Source organism: Dermacentor variabilis, chromosome 3 (assembly GCF_050947875.1).
Source record: "Dermacentor variabilis isolate Ectoservices chromosome 3, ASM5094787v1, whole genome shotgun sequence".
Taxonomy (NCBI): Eukaryota; Metazoa; Arthropoda; class Arachnida; order Ixodida; family Ixodidae; genus Dermacentor; species Dermacentor variabilis.
In genome coordinates, this window is record NC_134570.1 from 206545268 (window position 1) to 206565456 (window position 20189).

General features: G+C 44.6%; 1 protein-coding gene across 1 annotated transcript in view; it reads right to left on the bottom strand.

Moving 5' to 3' along the window:
- The window catches only part of LOC142576609 (polyamine-transporting ATPase 13A3-like), a 296153-nt gene that overhangs the window by 29837 nt on the left and 246127 nt on the right, over positions 1-20189 (bottom strand). The window contains exons 24-27 of the mRNA XM_075686810.1: positions 17965-18074; positions 14208-14304; positions 7777-7849; positions 4625-4775 (exon numbers count right to left, since the gene is read on the bottom strand). Of these exons, the coding sequence (XP_075542925.1) occupies positions 4625-4775; positions 7777-7849; positions 14208-14304; positions 17965-18074 (431 nt within the window). The remainder of the gene's footprint in view (positions 1-4624; positions 4776-7776; positions 7850-14207; positions 14305-17964; positions 18075-20189) is intronic.

Genomic DNA, 20189 nt, shown 5'->3' on the forward strand with positions numbered 1-20189 from the left:
CTCATCGCTCCTAACGTCCGCACGCCCCCGAGATCAGTCACACACAACACGCCCCCAGCAAAATGGGGCAGCCGTGGCCAGGATTAGATCCCGCGACCTCGTGCTTACCTGCCCAAAGCCACAGCCGCTAAGCAACCACGGTGAGTTGGTAGAACTTGTGTCCAACAACTTTTAACAAATGCAAAAGTTGCTTCTTTAAAACGTTTGACGTTGCCACGACTTCAATTGCTTGCAGCTTGCCTCGGAGTCAGGTTACAGATTTTCTAAGAGACAATCTAACGCACAGCACTCCGTATTACTACTGGACCGATCCTAGTATCTGTCTCTGCTGGATTCAATCCATAGCGACTAGATGGAAGCTATTTGTTTACGACGACTTCATTGAACGTTCATGGTTATATGGCGCTTAGTTTTACACTGACAATATTAAGTGAAGGACAGGACGTGGACAGACGTAGCGCAAACTACGAACTGTTTAATACTGTTAAAGAACGCGCTTATATACAAGGAGATATGGCGCGGCGGGGAGATATAAAAAGATATGACAAGGTGACGACATGTTTCATAGGCATACATCGTTCACTTGCACCCGTTTGCACTAGCAAACCCGACCTCAGCTTCGATAAGCGCGATGGACGGAGTGCTCGCACACATCTCTTTTTATTTAGCTATCGCAAGCGCCTCCCATATTTCTCGCTCTATTTTTGTTTTTGATGTGCCAATGACTGTGGTGCTTTCTGGTAGCGGATAGCATTAGCATTGTTTGCAATGTGCAGCCAAGTTGCTAGGTGCTGTCAGAAGCTGGTACGTGTATTTGTGCTTCCGCTACATACTTTCCCACTAGATTACGGGAAAGTATACATTAGGCAAACTGGAGGTTGTCTAAAGGACAGGTTACGGGGCGAACGGGTGCAAAACGGGGGTTACGGGGCGAAAGTTTGCGAGGGCGAACGGGTGCAAGTGAACGATGTATGCCTGGCCCGAACTATGATCACATGTCACCACCTTGTCATATCTTTTTATATCTCCCCCCGCGCCATATCTCCTTGTATATAAGCGCGTTCTTTAACAGTATTAAACAGTTGGTAGTTTGCGCTACGTCCGTCCACGTCCTGTCCTTCACTTAATATCGTCAGTGTAAAACTAAGCGCAATATAACCATGAACGTTCATCAACTATCCCCCTTCATTGCTTTACTATAGAATTCATTGAAGTTTAAACCCACATTGAGCCAACTTGCTGGGGTAACTTTACTGGGAAATACAACCGCACAGACGTTGTGTCAAGAGGTTTATCAGCCCGCACCATGGGAGAAAATAAATTGTCGTGGTATATATAGTCCCGATGGGCGAGCTCCTGCTCCAGACGCATTGCCAAAGAAAGAAGAGGGAACTGCCCATTCGAAAATTTCCTCGCCCGAGGAAACAACCCTGATGGAGATAGTTCTGTTGTCGAAGCGTACAATATTAGAGCCCATACTAGACGCAGACAAATAGAGTCGCTGGCACGAGATTCCAAGGATAACCTTATGAGTCAAGAAATTTATCCACAATGGTCAAAGGCCTCCATAGGAATGCCCTATTGTACTTTAGAAATACGAGCAAACGAAGAAATATGGGTGAAGAATATGTACTTACAAACATTTAATAAAGACATGGTAGATGTCTGACATAAAGACAAAGGAAAACCCTACCTATATATACTTTGACGAGGAAAGCATATGTTGCCTTGAAGAAGAGAAGTCCACTGGTCGAAACGTCGGCTCCTGCTTTCACTTTGTTCTCAATTTGCTCATCGTCTTGTATTTACATCTCTCGCCTTTGCCGTATATTCCCCGGTATATATATAGATACATATATAGCCCGAGCTGAATTATTTAAAGAGGCGGAAATTACTTCCATAAGAAATAGAAATGCATAGTTGACTAATAATCGAAATTTACAAATACAGTTGGAAAATAAGTTATGTGGTAGGTACTATTCCTGGGAAACTTTTCAAAACTTAATTTTAGTGAACAAAGCAGGGCTATGCGCGCGTGATTACTACGTGACGTCAGCGTCAATGCGCGCAGATGGCAGAGCACGAGGAATGCCGCCAGCCACTAAAGTAGCTGAAACAGCTGAAGGTGCTAAGGACAATCAGCGACTAAAGGCAATGGACCTGTGGCAGCAGAGACGTCACGACTTCGCGTGCCGGGCTTGAGCCCACACTAAATTAGCCACATGCCATCGAGGGCCGGATCGTGCCCGGGCCATTATCAGCAGCTGCGTCAGCCTCCGGCGGCCCCGACATCTGTTTCGGCTGCAATACAGCTGTAGTGCTGGACTCTGTCCCGGTAACCGGCAGCTCTTGCGTTCCGCCAGTGCCTGGGCCTTCAGCTTACGACTTCGGTGAAACATGTGGTCTCGGCTGCTTTCATTGTGAAGTCCCAGGGTACCTGTTGAGCAATCCCGGGCAAATCCAGAGCGTGTCCCGGGATTCCGTGAGCCAGTCCGGGGCGCGTATTTCCAATTGGTAGTAGGTACAGCGGGGCGTGTCCCTTGTGGAGACGACGGACGTTTGCGTGCGTGCGCGAGTAAGCGGGTGCGAGGGAGGAAATATGGGGACTTTTGCACCTTGAATATGCGACTCTGCCTAGGCTCTACGAAGGAGTTTCTTAGCGCGTGTTGCATGAGCTTGTCCCTAGGTGTGCCGGCAGAAGTCGCGAGGCGCGGTAGTGCTGAACTTAGCATCGCAGGTTGGCTGCTGGACGCAATTATATTTATTCAATCGTGTTTTTTACTAATACAAACGACGTGTCGTTATTTCGCATTATTGGCGGTGCCTCCAGGACACCAAAACGGCAACGGGGACATCAAAGCTAGAACCCGGACTGGTCTGTGGGTTGGGGCTCGCAGAGGCCTGCGCGTGCCAGTGGAGTATAAGATCGGCTGTCCGCTATCGCGGACAGCCAATTTTTTATGCGAACACCCCCTGGCACGCTTGAACTTCCGCGGCCCCAACCCACGGGCCGCCCTGCTTCCAGCTTTGGTCCCCCCGCTACTGCTCTGGTGCCCTGAAGATCCTGTGCCGCCTGCTTTAATATAACCTCAGGTTCCCTCCTGAGGCCTCCATTTGCCGGTTACGCGTGCCCTCCTGGAACAGTGCTTGTAAAAAAGGCAATCTATCATCGCGACTGAAAAAGTGACCCGCGACTTATACAACATCAACCTTGCCCCTTCAGATGCAGCGATCACAAATTGGGGCATCCGTGCCCACTGCCTCACCACGCGGGAAGCCAGCGGCGCAGAGTAAACAAACTGGACCGCACTCTGCAATGCCAGCATGCCTACGGGACAAACGGATACAGCGATACAGCATGCGTTAAGAAACCTCCTCCGTTGTGCGTAGGCAGACTCACATATTCAAAGAGCAAAGGCCCCTAGATTTTCTCTCTCGTACCCGCTCTTACGCCTGCAAAGAAACGTCGAGCGCCGTGAAAAGCGCCATGCCCCGCTGTACCTATTAGGAATTGTAAAAACGCGTCGGGGTCTACCGTGTCTGCCGAAACCCTAACCTCGTGAGCGAACGTGCTGGTGCGCATTCCAGCCCGCTGACCCTGTAGGCTGCTCGAAGAGAACACGTTCAACTAGCCGTGAGTCATGCTGACTCGAAGATTTCGCCAAGCGAGAACTATCATGGCACCACACGCACCAAATTTTGTGCATGAACAGTGTTGTGTGTTTGTGGCATGCGCGTTCTTGTCGCGATATATTGTTGCGTCTTCGTTCGCCGTGCCTTTCTGTATTTTCTGAAACCTGGCTCCAGACGTTTCCCATTAAAATTATTTTACGGCATATGCTACAACATTGCTCAAGACGCATGCACATTGAAATAATGATCACGTTGACACAGGTGAGCGAATAAATTAATTCTCAGATGACGCCACGCTTGCATTCTCTGCTAGTGATCTCGCAAGATTCGCAACTGACAGAAATGCCTTACACTTCTGTCACTTAAGAAAATGAGTACCGTTCTTATCGGCATGCACTTAGGAACGAAGCGACTACAAATAATCACCTAGCCTGTTTAAGCTAATCGCGTTTTATGTTCATCTATTGCTGTCTACCATGTTGCCTGTCTGTCCTTCATCTTTTATCTGTTCATTAAAACCTTTATCTCTAATTATACAGATGGCTGTAGTGAATCCGACTCTTATCAAATAATTCCCTCCTTTTCTGACCGGATACTCTAAACGTCACTTGATTATCTCGATTGCTGACCAGCGAATGCTCCCATCTGCGTTGAGATGAAGCGATTTTTGAAGGCACGTTTCCTACAGGTCTTGCTGGGTGAAAATCGCGGCATTGAATTAAAATACAATGAGTTGTTTCCGGACTTGCGCAGCCGACACCGGCGACACGTGCCTCATCCGGTTCCGAATACATATTTGCTCTGGCATATTTTTCACCTCAGGTAGCTGGCTAGGGCATCAAATAGCGAGGTTCAGCCCTGTGTGTATCACACATATTTCCTCTCCTGATTTTTTCTTTGCAAGTAAAACAAGTTAAACGCGACCACGCGACTTTGTGCCAAAGGGCGAATGTCGAGCCTGCGTGCTGATAGGAAGCATGGAGCAACTCACCAACTCTGGCTCTGCAGCACCTGCATGAGGCCCACCTGGCTCAAGACGACCAGAAGCAACTGGAGAAGCAGCGAGGACAGGTTGGCTGCAGTCAGCAGGCTTCGCGAGGGTCTCGCCACGCTTAGCTCGGCGCACGGCTCCGCGTAGCTCACTGCACCACGGCGTTATTAGCGTCTCCCAATCACCAAAAATACAAGGGATATGCTTTCGGCCACGCTCGGTAAGGAGTGTTTGATTGAGATGGGACAGTCCAAAATACGTTTTACGAGTCGTCACGAGGCAACATAGCTAAATATAAAAAGATACCGAATATATAAAACAACAAAGATAAATTTAACAAAATGCAATTTTTATTTTGCAACAGAAACTGTGAGAAAGATCCAGGCAGAAAGCTGTACACACAGCTTGCCTAACTTACTCGCATAGACATGTAGCAACAAATACGCTAGTTGAAATTAAAAGAAATAATGTCTGCAAATGTGAACGTGTGAAATGTGAAATGTGAAATGTGAATGTGAAATGTGTCTGGAATACATATATATATATATATATATATATATATATATATATATATATATGAGTGAAAGAGAGAAAGAGAGAAAACGATGGCGTGCATACGACAAATGGTTTGTTTAACTTAGGTTTACAATAAGCTATTTCAACTTAATACAATTCTTCAAACAATCCTCCGCGAGACATTTATTTTGGTGTCGTTATATCACTTTCGGGCGGCGAATATCCACGCGCAATCATACGTTAAAGGTTAGTAGCCCAGCCACCTGTTCATATTCTCCTGAAAGCATTAACTTCTTCCCAAGAGGCTCATTTGTGTACTCTAAAGGCCATCCATTAATATCTACATGTATTTGAAAGAAGCAAAATACGCCATCAATGATCATAACAAGGCCGGGCTCACTAAAATCCCCGTAACATCAAAAATAAACAATCTCACTGAGAGGAGCCGTATGTCGGTGAATGGTCAGACAAAGTACTGAAAAACATGGGATAGACAAGGTACTGAAAAAAATAAAGAGCATCAATAAATGCATCCACCGGAACTCATCATCATCAACCTGGTTACGCCCACTGCAGGGCAAAGGCCTCTCCCATGCTTCTCCAACTACCCCGGTCATGTACTAATTGTGGCCAAGTTGTCCCTGCAAACTTCTTAATCTCATCTGCCCACTTAACTTTCTGCCGCCTACTGCTACGTTTCCCTTCCCTTGGAATCCAGTCTGTAACACATAATGTCCATCGGTTATCTTCCCTCCTCATTACATGTCCTGCCCATGCCCCCATTTCTTTTTCTTGATTTCAACTAAGATGTCATTAACTCGCGTTTGTTCCATCACCCAATCTCCTCTTTTCTTATCCCTTAATGTTACACCTACCATTCCTCTTTCCATAACTCGTTCCGGCGTCCTCAACTTAAGTAGAACGCTTTTCGTAAGCCTCCAGGTTTCTGCCCCGTACATGAGTACAGGTAAGACACAGCTGTTACATACTTTTCTATTGAGGGATAATGGCAACCTGCTGTTCATGATCTGAGAATGCCTGCCAAACTCAACCCAGCCCATTCTTGTTCTTCTGATTATTTCCGTCTCATGATCGGGATCCGCGGTCACTACCTGCCCTAAGGAGATGTATTCCCTTACCACTTCCAGTGTCTCGCTACCTATCGTATACTGCTGCTCTCTTCCGAGATTGTTAAACATTACATTAATTTTCTGCAGATTAATTTTTAGACCCGCCCTTCTGCTTTGCTTCTCCAGGTCAGTGAGCATGCGTTGCAATGGTCCCCTGAGTTACTAAGCCTCAGCCTAAGCCACCGGAACTATAGAGATATATTTCTTAATCTCGTTGAGCGTAAGACCACAGATAGTGTGTTGTTCGAAGTGCAATTTGCTGAGTATTGAAGGCAAGGTACGATTAAACATGTGATTTCCATACTTTGTCCGATATATTTTTTTGCCAACCATGGTTAAACAAGTCAACTACATTACGGTGGGCAGTTTTCTCTAGATAGCTCCAACCTAGATAATGAGTTCTCCTTAATACATAGTCGGAGTTTAAAAGAACAGCAGAGTTTGTAATTATACATGAACATTATTTGGTTAATTTTGTGATTTTAGAATTATTCAGAAGTGTGTACGGAGCCTTCGAATTCACCCACATAATTATCTTCTGTGGAAGTGCCGGTTCAGAGATAACTTCTGCAGCAGTTGTGGCCAGTACGAGAATTCCATAATTGAGGAAAGAGGAAGAAAGCGAATCCTACAAAACCAATTTTGCTCATTCGGGAAGATAACAGCAGTGAATATGCACAATACCAGTAATTCACGATAGCTTTCAGATTAAACTGTCCAACGAACTACAGTAGCTCAAGTGGACGCAACATTACTTATCTATAGTCCGACAAGGCAGAGTTGTACGGGTATGTTCATCTCTGTATGCATTCTGTGCACAAATATAATACTTAGTCTTGATAATTAACTGGTCAGTTATCTAACAATATCTTTAAATAAGTGCGCAATAACTTTTGAAGTCAGTTGTATTAGTCGTTATACCATATGTCGCATGCAACCTGTGCCAAAAAGATAATGTGCACGTGTCGCATCGATTGACAAAACGAAGGTAATAGCGTTGGCGGTCGATCGAAGCAACTCGGACATTGTTTACTGTATTTCACCTAATTACATAAGTAGTTATTAATGAGGCGGGGCGATGAAACAGAGAAATTCGGGTGCGCTAATTGGAATCGGTTGGCGCATGACAGGCGTAATCGGACAGCGCAGGGCGAGGCCTTTGTCCTGGAGTGGACATAAAGTAGGCTTATAATAATGATGATAATGATGATACTGAGACAATAATTAATCGACTTCAGAAACGCTATATTCTGAGTAAGTGTGCTAAAGAGAAAATTGCCGACCACAAAAAAGTCACAGTGTCGGCCGAAAGGCGAAGCATCGATTGCGAGACCAAATTAGCTAAGTGACCATTGTGCTGTCCATCGCTTGAAAGCAAACTGCGCGGCGAGAACACAGCACGCACAAATGTATAAGCCATCGGCGCACGCAGACTCGGCGCACCTACAATTCACGCACGAAGGTGAGAGAGGAAACTTAAAAAAGATATGTCACAGCATTACTTACTTGTAATAGCAAGGGACGTGATCACAAATAAGTCGACGTAGAGAAACATGGGGTCTGAAAAGTTTGTTTGCACCTGCACAAAAAGAAAAACAGAATTAATGAAACAAGTAGCTATAAACTATTACTAAGATTGCAGCCATAGAACCCCAAGGTTGTCTCAAGATGTTTATGGGATGTCGAAAAGTGGTTGTAGAAATTAAACAGAAAAGAATGAGTGGTACCCGCAAGCATGCTGGCATCGTGATAGAGATTCTCGTAGAACGTGCAAATCTGACTTCTTCGAGAATGCGGTACTGTGGCACTCGAGAGGATTTAAAAAAACACCTCTTCGGTGTTCGTTTCCAGAAAGCGCACAACTGACAGCTGGTCATTAGCACAGTGCCCAGGTTTTGACTTTAAGAGCTAGAGGCAAAGCCTTACTGAAGGAAGGAACAGGATGGGGCATGCATTTAAAAATATATTGCTTTTACTCCACCAAAGCAAGATGTAGAGGCCGGATGAGAGGAATCAATCAGGCCGTACTTTTTCTAGAGGCCACTTGGTTTTCTTTCGTTTCATTTCCTTTATTCATATTCCCAGCCTTTTACTGGCTGCTATAGGAGTGAATAGCGTGCATAAAAGGAAGTGCATCTGCAAAAAAATATTCTTTCCTAATACATCTAAAATACACAAGCACAAGCAAAGAGGCAAACCAAAGGAAAACGCAAACAAGCAAACAAACCACCCTGAACATGATAACACATTTATGATAGAGCATCAGGGTAGACAAGAAGAATTAGAGTTTCTAAAATGTCCAGTGATTAGGAAACACCTTAATTTGAATTTCGAGCGCAGCTGTAAACGTGTTATCATTTCGCGATATATAGAGGCAAATAATTTGAGACCGAAATCGCAGCTCAAAGTGTAAGCGGGCCAGTGTCGTCAGAGCCTTCGCAGAGAGCAGGGTAGCATGTCAATGCTCCCAAGATGAGCGGCATTGGAGCCAGCTGTTGAAGAAGGCGACGAACGCGTAAACAAGTGGCACGAGCGCGAGGGGCAATATGGGAACACTGGCATGATCAGCGGCATGCGAACCAGCTGTTGAAAAAGACGACGATGAACGCGTGAACAGTGGCGCGAGCGCGAGGGGGAGTATGGGAACACTCGCATGATGAGCGGCACACGAAGCAGCAGTTGAAGAAGACGACGACGAACGCGCTAACAGTGGCGCGAGCATGAGGGGCAATATGGGAACACTCGCATGATGATCAGCGTCCGAACCAGCTGCGGAAGAAGACGGCGGTGAACGCGCGAGCAGCGGCGTGAGCGCGAGAGGCAGTACGGGAACACTGGCATGATGAGCAGCATCCGCGCCAGCTGTGGAAGAATACGACAACGAACGCGCGAGCGCGAGGGTCAATATGGGAACACTGGCATGATGAGCAGCATCCGAGCCAGCTATGGCAGAATACGACGATGGACGCGTGAACAGTGCTGAGTGCGAGGGGCTGTATGAGAACACTCGCATGATGAACGGCATACGAGCCAGGTGTTGAAGAATACGACAACGAACGCGCGAGCGCGAGGGTCAATGTGGGAACACTGGCATGATGAGCAGCGTCCGAGCCAGCTGCGGAAGACGGCTGCGAACGCGCGAGCAGCGGCGCGAGCGCGAGGGGAATTATGGGAACACTGGCATGATGAGCAGCATCCGAGCCAGCTGTGGCAGAAGACGACGACGGACGCGCGAACAGTGACACGAGCGCTTACGCGTGTTTCCGCCAACTTTCAACCCAAGAACGTGAGCATAAGAGGTGTTCTCTGGTATTTATTGGTAGAATTTGATGTGACAAACTAGACCAGCAAATAATTCCAATGTTTAATTTCGACAGGGCAGAAACTATACTTAAAGCTGTCCATACTATCGTAGAGTGAAAGTTTATGCTGCATCGGTATCAGGATATTTCGTGAGTATTTGCTTGAAAATATTTATCGCAGCTATTTAGTTGATTGTAGAACATTAAGAAGAAAAACTTTATTCTCATATTCCGCTCGCTGTTCCAGCTCCGGAGGCCCAGCGAATTTGCATAGTTTTGTCGGAGAGTAACAACGACGATCGTTATGAAATATGAACCTGGAAGCGAGTTGCTGGATTTTCTCAAGTATTAAGTGGTTGGTTTGGGTATAGGGATGCCAAACAATGTTAGCGTTTTCTATGATGGGTCCTACTAAGGATGCATGTGCTAAAATTTAAATTCCTATTGAGGCGCAATGAAAACTTCGTCTCCAGGTATACTGGACAACACTAGAAACGGCAATATTTAGTTCACAGACGAAAACGAGCCAGTATGCTTTAGTGCCTTGCTCAGAACACTTTGATATGGAACTACGCTTAGCAACATTCTTAGACCTGTGTGGAGCAATATTGCCCACAAATTTCTTGCGCTACGTTTCGCCGTGTTGCGACGCGTTGCTTGTAGAAAGTCTTGTATAAAGACATTAGCACTTCACTGCGACAGAGGCGATACTTTCCTTCTGAAGAAAGCAAGTGGTGCGGTGTTTTCTGCTCTGTAGAGTAGACGACGAAAAATTTACGAGTCTCCGCTAAACAGTCAGCCGCAACGACGGCTATTGGCCCCAATATCGCACAAAGTCGGCGCCTGACGGGTGCTGCCTGAACTACGGGCGGTGTGGATACCACTACGCGTTCTTTGTTATGCCTCACGTACTAACATGTGGCGTGCAGCGTGCATATATTTAAAAACCTTTTCTTCCGCGGTTGAATCGTGGCCATAAAAGCTGTTCTGCGTTTTTTGACGATGTGCATTTAGCCTTGCGGTTTTGTCTCGACGCTGTAGTAGCATAAGTGACTGCCCATGTTTTGCGCATGACGTGCGACCGTTGCACCCTCTGTTCGCCACAGCCATACCAATTTTATTCTTGCTTTGTGTTTCGTGTAAAGCACAAAAACCATTATCGCTAGTTCTAAATAAAATCAACCTTGTCGCGATGTTTTCATTTTCGAAATATCTGATCACTGAATAGTAAAAATAATGATATCGCTCAGCAAGCAACTATTCTCGCATCATAGACATTATACTACGATAACGACATCAGTATAATTGGCATAATTGCATAACTCTCGTTTCATGGTAACACGGCGACCTGAGGTGTTATGTTGTCCTGATGTCACAAGCGTAAGTTTATTTTGCTTCCCAAGTAAATAGCGGGCTTTCGTGTTTTGAGTCGTTGTTATAATGGGAAAGGTAAAACAGGGCATTAGGGAGGATTATGTGTAACGGCAGTCTCTAGACGCAAGTCGTCATAAGATTGAGTTCAAGAACAGTTACTATAACTTTTCGCTTCACAGTGTGAATTTGTTAGCATGATGGCCAACAGCGGCCATTATGAGATGAAATAAAACAACCTAATGATAGCATCTCAAATAATGACCACTTTGTGCGCAACAATGCAATCACAGCGTTGTAATTGAAGTACGCTTTTTAGTGTTACTGCGAGAAAAATATTTTCGTCTGAAGCATTCTGGGAAGCCTGATAACGTGCTGTTACTCAGAGTGGCTTAGCCTGCTCAAGTGAACTCATTATATGAGCACGTTTAAAAATATAAATTGTGGGATATTACGTGCCGAAACTAAGATGTGATTATGAGGCATGCCGTAGCGGGGGACTCCGGAATAATTTGGACCACCTGGGGTTCTTAGCATGCGCCTGAATTTAAGTTCACTGGTGTTTTCGCATTTCACCCCCATCGAAATCCGGCAACTGTGACCGGGATTCGATTTACAAGTACTAACCGTTGGGCGTGTTCCATACTCAAAGAAGTATGGCGCAAACGAATAGTGGGAAGATGGAAAACACGGACGAGCGCACGTTTTCTGTCTCTTCCCTCTTCCTTCGCACCATTCTTCCTTGAGTTGGGATTCAATCCCGCAACCTCATGTTTTGCAATTCTGCACCATAGCCCGTAAGCAACGACGGCGGGCTTGATCGCGTTTGGCAATGAAAGAAAAAGGAATTAGTAAAGGTGGTGTATGCCTAAAATTAGTGATGCAAAGTGCGAATTTGCTACTTTAACTGCGTTGTAAAGGGATGCTCCCATTTTATAATCAGTATAAGATTTGCAGTTGTTGCGGTAATAATTAGGTTGCGCAACAGTTTAAGCAATACACGCGGAACGTCAGCGCAGCATACACAAAACGCGCCAAGAAAGTGCCGCCCGGGCATTTCAGCTTCTTTCAAGTAAAAAAAAAAGAAAGAAAAACGACAGACAAGCATTTTTGGCATATTTAATGCAAAAAAAGCAGCATAATAGGACAATATATATTACTTTCATAGCAGTGAGTGTGTTTAATTATGCTAAAATTGGGCTAAATCGTTCGCTGCGAAACGCCGCAGCGTCCATCTCAAAGGGTGCCACCGACCGCCTATTCACACTAAAGCGGCGACTTTGCCGCCACCTGTAGCTCTTCTCGCGGCGAACAGTGTTCCAACACAAGGGTCTTCCCCATGATAACATAGAGCAGCGAGAAATATCGCTTCAGTTAGTGAAGCTTCATTTCTTTAGTATACGCATTTTGCAGTGCCGAAATTAAGTTCATCTATTTCGTAGCGTCGAAAAGGAAGAAATAGATATGTGAAGAATAACGTAACTGGAGTGCAACGACGTTAAGGAGGGCATCTGTAAGCTCAGAGAATATCACATTTATTGATGTTTTCTTCTCTACAAGACATAGAAAATAACATGGTGGAAATAATAATGCCCGAAAAAATAGGAAAGAAAATCTTCCAGGTTACTTATTCTTTCTATTGGTGCTGGTGATGACCTAGTATAGCAGAGTTTGTGGTATAGTCATTGTTCCGTAGTGTTATAGGAAGACGGGGGTGCAGAGAAGGTGTAAATTAATAGTAGTTGTTTGGTGAGCCGCGATGGGTTGGTATAAAGAAGGACGAAATTGCTGCAATAGCCATTGGGAAAAAATACTGAAAACTGCAATAATTTGGCGGTGCATTATTCAGTGCACCTAAGCAAATTAAAGGAGAAAATATGAAAACAGTGTTATTGGACGCAACGAGACAAAAAAAAAGGAGCGCAGAGCTCCTCCTTATCCCATCGCTGGTGGTAACGTTGTTTTCGTCTGGTAACAAACCAACAGTCAGTCCTCGCTAAATGAGAAAGAGCGTGCAGTTACCGCTGGCGAGCTGGCGTCGCCAATTGCTTAGTTTATTCGAGGCAAGTAAATATGATGCTAGTAAAAACCCACAGCTGCTACAAGCAGCAGCCTGTATGCCCCCTGTTTTTGTTTGCGATGTGAAACACAATAAACACATGGCATCACACGCTTTGGCTAAGCGCAACTTCTTTGCGTGAGGTGTTGAGTGTAGCTTGTAGAGCCAACCTAGACGTAGAAATAGCGAGTAAACCAAAATATATTAGTTATCTTTCCAGTAATTACACTAAGGAATGTGTTGCAAGTTTTGGAGGGACGTAAGCCAATGCTGAAAGCCTGACCTCCTTGCAAGTATCCCGAGAGTACAAGCGCAGTCGGTACATCGGTTTCCAAACAAGCAGTGTCTATACGTCCGCGTCGCAACTGTTACTTTTGTAGGTAGCTTTACTTGCGCACAGCTGTATCTGAGTACGCGAAACGACTTCGTTCTTCTCGTACAATATTAGTGAGGAAAGTTTTGAAACTAGTCATACTCTTAAAACTCGTATTAAGTAGACATCGTTTCTCCTTAAGCAGCCGCACGTCCCCCGATGTAGCACGTGTTAAAATTTATTGAACTTGTGCAATAGCGTAGTTGTGTTATCACCTAATTTGGCATTTTTACTTTCCCTCTGCATATTATCAATTTGTTCGAGCAATAGAACCGTGAGGTTTTAGCGGCACTTTCTGTCACAATCATAATTTCTCAAAGGCCTATTTTGAAATTTTTCTGCTTTAAAAATATTCTCCAAGATTTGGGGAAAGACAAAAAAATCAGGCGTTATGTTACTTAAATTCTGTGGTTTCACGTGATAATGCTCCCATCTGATTATGAGGCGCGCCGTAGTGGGGAATTCTGGCTTAATTGTGACCACCAAGGTTTTTTTTTAACGTGTCCCCTATGCGTGGTACACGGCCGTTCTTGCATTTTGGCTCCATCGAAATGCGGCCGCCATGCGCAAATTTTCAGCTTCCTGGGCGCTGTTTCTGCGGCACAGCCGCAGCTGCCTCGCTTCCTGCATGCTGCCACCATGTTGCCGCAGCATATTGTTACACCGCCGAACAGGGAGATCCAGCGCAAAGCCCAGCCTTGCTATCGCTGTGAATTCTTCGCCCTTCGTGTGAAACTGCGCGTTTTTTCACTTTCATCAAACCTTTCCCATCGAAACTTACCTAGCGCCTTGTTATAGTTAATCAAATATTTAACTATTCCTTGGTACTTACGTTGTAGAGGAGTATGACGGAGAGAAATTGAATGACGCTGTACAGAGAAATGAACTGGAACATGGAGAAAGATGTAGCCAGAGCACACCTGCCTTCCCTAAAATGAGAGAAAGAGACGACGACGTCATCGAAGTCAGCAATAACACTGAAAGCTTGTTGCCTAGATGGCTGTTCATGTGTAAAAATACATGTAAATTTTTACGAGCTGTCGGAACTTATGTGCGCCCCTTGATTGAAATAGTATCGTATCTTTGTCCGTACTGTCAAATTCTTCTGATTGCTGCCCAACGACTGCTGTCTTTAGCGTACGTGCTTTAGTGCATTACGGTGTGTTCATGTACATCTGCAGCGGCTATATCATGAGCGATGCCGTAGCACCATAGAGGGCTATATTCTTATATTCAATGCATTTTCTAACAAAATAAAAAGCTTATGAGCACCAGTGTTGAAAAAACACGTGTTTCAATAGCCCTGAAAGTCATTAACGACACATTGGCACACCTATTATTAAACAGAAAAGAAAAAGCTGGGCACAGATACGCATAACGAAGCCGAGTTGTGGAATATTATGGGCAAAGATCGTTTCAGATTAGGTTCGCTTTTTGCTGCACTGCGACGGCGGAGGCCAGTGTGCCACTGCTCCAGAGTTCCATGTTTGGTTGACGAGGAAGGCGACGTATTCCGCACCTCCATCAAATACACGAGGAGTATATGTTTAGAACTGCTTACATTTAGCCAGTGGTCATTGAGGCCAGGTGAAAGCCATGATGACGTCACTGCACGAGCTTGCTGTTTATAACTTTATTTTCATTTCAGACAGCTACGAAATCACCGTCGTCGTTCGTCCCGTGGCATTATATTTACAGCCATGATTCTGTTTCTGCTGTTTTCTTTCTGTTATATTTCTCATTATTCTGTTATTTTTTCAATGAGTATTAGTAGGAGTCCAGCAAATGTTCGCTGCTTCCCCCATTCCTTACTTCGAAATCCCAGATTACGGTATGGTTTCTGCATTTTAAAAACATTTAAAACGACAGATAGCTTTACGAGTTGTCGAGGATGTGCGGTCTTAAAGGGAAGCATAGAAAACACACACGAAAGAAAGAGGATAACGCAGACGTTGATTCTGAACTTATGGATTACTAGAAAAAAAATTAGCGCATCCTCTCGGAAGAAAGCTTTAAGTAGTTTTGCTTGAGACAACACAGTGCATCACCCGTTTTTTAGTACTTATCAGGCGGTGTGAAAACCGGGACTTTCGGCGCCCGCATTATGGCAAAAGGTCGGCCTTTGAGCCGATGGCGGGACCAACTGTTGAACAGAGGTGCGCCGCCATCATGGCACCAACACAATATTTGATGCACACTAAGAACTAGGCTGCAGGGTTAGGAAGCTGAGGAGTGCTTATTGACGGAACTGACAGTTGCTACAACGATTTTGCCCCGCTTCTGATGCTAAGTTTTTTCCGTTCTAAACACTCCTAGGAAGCCGCAACCATGTGAGTGCGATCAGGACACAACCTATGGGAAACATCTGGGAATACTGCGTGCGCTGACAAGTTTTGCTCGGGCCGTCCCATTCAGGGCGCTCCCCAGCAAGAAAATAGAGCTTTAGCGTGTCCGGTATCCGGGCAAACGCAAACGGAGTGAGTGGTTTTCCGGATGAGTGGAGAGAGAGAGAGAGAGAACATTTATTTGTGATGATATGAGGTGACTTCCTTGTAGAGTAAAGCCCTTAGTTCAGGGTCCCATTGTCTCGCGCCACTCTGCGTGCCCGCCGGATCAGCCGTCGCTACTCTTGCGGGACTAAACTGGTCCGCGCAGTGTCCCAGGAGGAAGGTGAAGGAATAGGGGTGTAACCTGGAGGGTGTGGGCACTCCCAGGTGCAATGACACACTGTGGGCTTTGCTCCACAGTAGGGACAGTATGAGGGATATTGTGTGGGGTGGAAGAGGTCAAAAGAGACAGGGAAATGAAATAAGTTGAAGCTGGCGCCACGCGACGGCGTGTTCTCGGTCGAGGAAATAATGTGTTGGAGGGAAGTGCCTCCTGCTATCTCTGTAATGTTGTAGAGTTTCAGTGCAGTTCAGTGGCTCTGTCGGTGCGTCGTCTGGTTTGCGCAGCTCTTCAAATGGCGCCCCGTTTGCGAGCTCTCGGGCTACCGCATTAGCACTGGAGGCACGAATGTGAACGACCTGCACGGTGAAGCCATATGGTGGCGGCTAGCTCAATCACACAAAACATTGGGCTAGCATTGCAATAAAGAAGTATATTCTACTTCGCTGCTGGTGCAAATTTTTGGCAGCGGCGTAATCGTCTTGATGCCAAAAACGTTATACCAACATGTCACCAGATGCATGTATATCGTCTCGCGCAGTTTAAAAGTCGAAAATAATTCGTCAGCTCCTCCTTTTTATTAAACTTGAAACTAAACATGGGAAGCTAAAGATTTTTGAAAGAGTGAAGGAAACTGCAGAAACGGGTAACGCTTGGCTAGTTTACAGATATCTTTTGATGGTAAAAACAGCGCACGAATGACACCAGATAGGTGAACCGAAAAGGACAAACACTGAGAAGCGCTTTGTGGTGTATGTTCGTTCAATTAAGGTAAGAGGTCACATTCAGAAGTAATTTTTTTCGCGCAAGATTGATTTTTATATTTCACAATTTCTGCATTCTAAACATCTGGAAACATGTTGCAAAAGAAATTATATTCCTATAATGATTAGTTTGGGAGTTAGGGCGAATTTTCTAGCCCATACCTTCGTATTACGAAACTTCAACGACATTGCATTGGCTCCAAAAATCAGTACTGTTTATTTTTTATGCATATTACAGTTTTTTTTCTTCTATGTGGTCGAGAGGAAGTCACACGAACAAAAGGAGGCTCTAGTCATCTAATGGGGCCTCAGCTGTGAACATGGTGCATTTTAGGCCCCTACGTGCTGTTTTTCACATATTTCACATGGTCTGAAACATTTCTTTACGTTTTTCTCGAAACTAGAAGTTACGCTACATTATGTTACGCAATATTCGATAACTTCTTTCCTTAAGGAATATTTCGAAATGAAATATTGCACACTTCTTTCTCCCTTAGAGGTGTGTATAAAAAACTAGAACGAAATAAATTGATGCAACGTTTCTGAATTTACAGCTCAGTTTGGAAATAAATTTGCTCCAAATGGGCATACATCTTCACTTGGCTTAGTGTTTCCAACGCTACTTCCTTAATATTCATCAGATTACGTTTATCGTAGTTAATTGCATAGGTTCCATAACTCGCTACATAAATGCGAAAGCTTTACTCAAATCAGCAATTCATTGGTTACTTATCATTGCTGGCGCGACTAGCACTTTTAGTACATCTTATGATAGAAATTACCTGAGAAAAAATAAAATGCGTCATTGTTTTTTGCACGTTAAATAGTTGGGTAAGCATATTCAGGAAAAAAAAAAGGTATTTCAATCCTGGATTTCGATAATAAAAAAAAATTTTCTTTTTTGTTTATTGCCTCCCACCTTAAAGCTAACAGCTCTGTTTGCTTACTTCAGCTGTTTTCGGCGTTAGTCGACGGTCTAACTCGATAAGAAAAAACGTTCACTCATTCGTTCAGAAAACTCACATATATAGGCAATCATCGTCGATGGTTTTTGTACAATTTCTTTTTTTTCTTTCTGGCATTGCTTTCTCAGCTGCTTTTCACATCAAATTAGTGAAAGTGATTTGCTAGTGAAATGCAATCGACGGCGCAACTCACCTGATGAGAGTCGGCACACAAGCAACGCTGGGAAGCCTTGAGGTGAAAGGAGCGGCTACGGAGGCCTCGGCTTCCGACAAGGAGATGCCCACATCGGCCGCCTTCAGAGCCTGAGCGTTGCAGGGTTTATAACTTTTGATGAAGGTTGAAAGAGAGCTGTAGAGGAACCGGTCAGCCATTCGCATCTATACTACAGCATTTGTTAGGGACCTACGGATGAAAAAGTAGAGCCATAGGTATTGAACTATAACTTTAAACTTCATTTCGCATTTTCCCTCTTCTTTTTTTTTTCGGAGAGGAAGAAAGAATTCATAATGCAAAGAAGGGGTAAGGCGTGCAGACACGGACACTAGAGAAGAGAAGTGGGCAGCACCAACGCCGTCTATCAACTGAAGGAAGCACTGAGGCGAAAAAGGAAAGAAGTCACATAACTCATCTGCGCATGCTCTGGAAAGGTAGCACCACATGTCAATCGGGTACACGGGCCGGTCTACGTGAGAGGTAACTGTTAAGGCATTTGATCTCTTCCTTATGTAAGGTAATCGAAGGCTGACTCACGCACGTACTTCCACCATTATTGATATGCCATACCTTGACCATAAGACGCGTATCTTCATTCGAATGCCTGTAGAATATCGCGCATTCAGCTAACTCAGGCGTGCAGTTACAATCTTGGAAGTCTTGGCAATTTAAGGAAATATTAGAAGGCAATCCACCGGTTACAGACATCTTATGTTCCATTAGCTTCTGATTGATACACCGCCCCACCCCGTTTGCCCTACGTAGAAATGGCCACAGCTAAAGGGGACTTTATATACCACACCCATACGACAGTCAGTAAAAGTGTTGCTCTCGGTGTGCGTCCCAGGACAAATATCTGTTCTTTTTGCCTTTCACCTGCTCCGTTTTCTCTGAACGGCAACGCATATCTTACCTAGCTTATTGGGGGCGGTGAAAACAACATTAACACCATATCTACTTGCAACTTTTTTAAGCCTGTGCGATACTGAATGAATGTAACGAATAGCCACTAGTCTTGTCTTGCTATTACTGCCTTCTTGTAATCACGTCCATCACTCTAGAAATTTACTTCTTTAGGTGTTCAGCTACAGTGGCCACTGCTATGCTAGGATACCCTGTTTTTAATAGGCGCGCCTATGCATCAAAACTGGCGCTCATTTTGTACATGCACGATCCGGTGAGAGAAGGCTTAAGGCGAGACATGACAATTCCGTTTTTTACTACTTTGGAATACTTGGATTGAAAGTCTAAGAAGGGCTTGGAAGATCTAGGGGTGTACCGCCAACACACGGTCATTTTGTTCTAATACCAAGGAAATACCTAAAAACTATTACGCGTCTCTGAGGAAATTCCTCAGTAAACTTTATTCCTCCTCCATTAAGTTTAAACTGCTCACTTAATGAGGTAGCAGCGGAATCAAATTCGTCCCTATTGCAGAAAATCAAGTAATCATCAACGTAACGAAATACCCTAATAACACAATCACCCAAGGCCTTCTCTAAGCAGCTGGCCATCTTGCTCAGGTAAATATAACTAAAAATAGGGGCAACCTTTGAACCAATGCAAATTCCTGATTTCTGCAGAAGCACGTTACCTCTCCACGGAACCAGCGTCCACTTTAAGTACATTGAAACAATTTTTAGAAAACCACCCGCGGAAACACCGCATCAAAGAGCTTGTAACTACTAACTAAGCGTTAACTTCTCAGAATCAAGCATTAACAAAGTGAATCGCAGACATGGCACAGTACAGAAGAATGAATAACACCGAAACTAAAGGCGTTCCATCATCACAAGGAGAAAAATGCTCTGCAATATTGAAGAAGGTTGCCGATGCAATTGAGTACCCAATTTCTTCTGGAGATATTGACATAGTTCATCACCAGCAAAATGTCGGACCAGGACATCATTGTTCGTTTTTGTTCACGTACAAGAAAAATGAATTTCTTCGCAAGGCTCTCAAAGCTCGTCTGCGATGCTCCCAGATTGGCTTTTGTGGTAAAACAGATAGTCCCATTTAGAATAACGAACACCTCACAGTCGACAACAAACGTTTATTCAGCAAGGCCCTTACACTGAAAATGAGAACCGTTGGCAGTTTTTATGGGCTGAAAATTGCCAGATTAAATCCCGTAAACCAACCGATAGCAGGGTCTTCCGAATAAACTCAGAGGCTGATTTTCGCATACTTACGCAGGCGTAGCT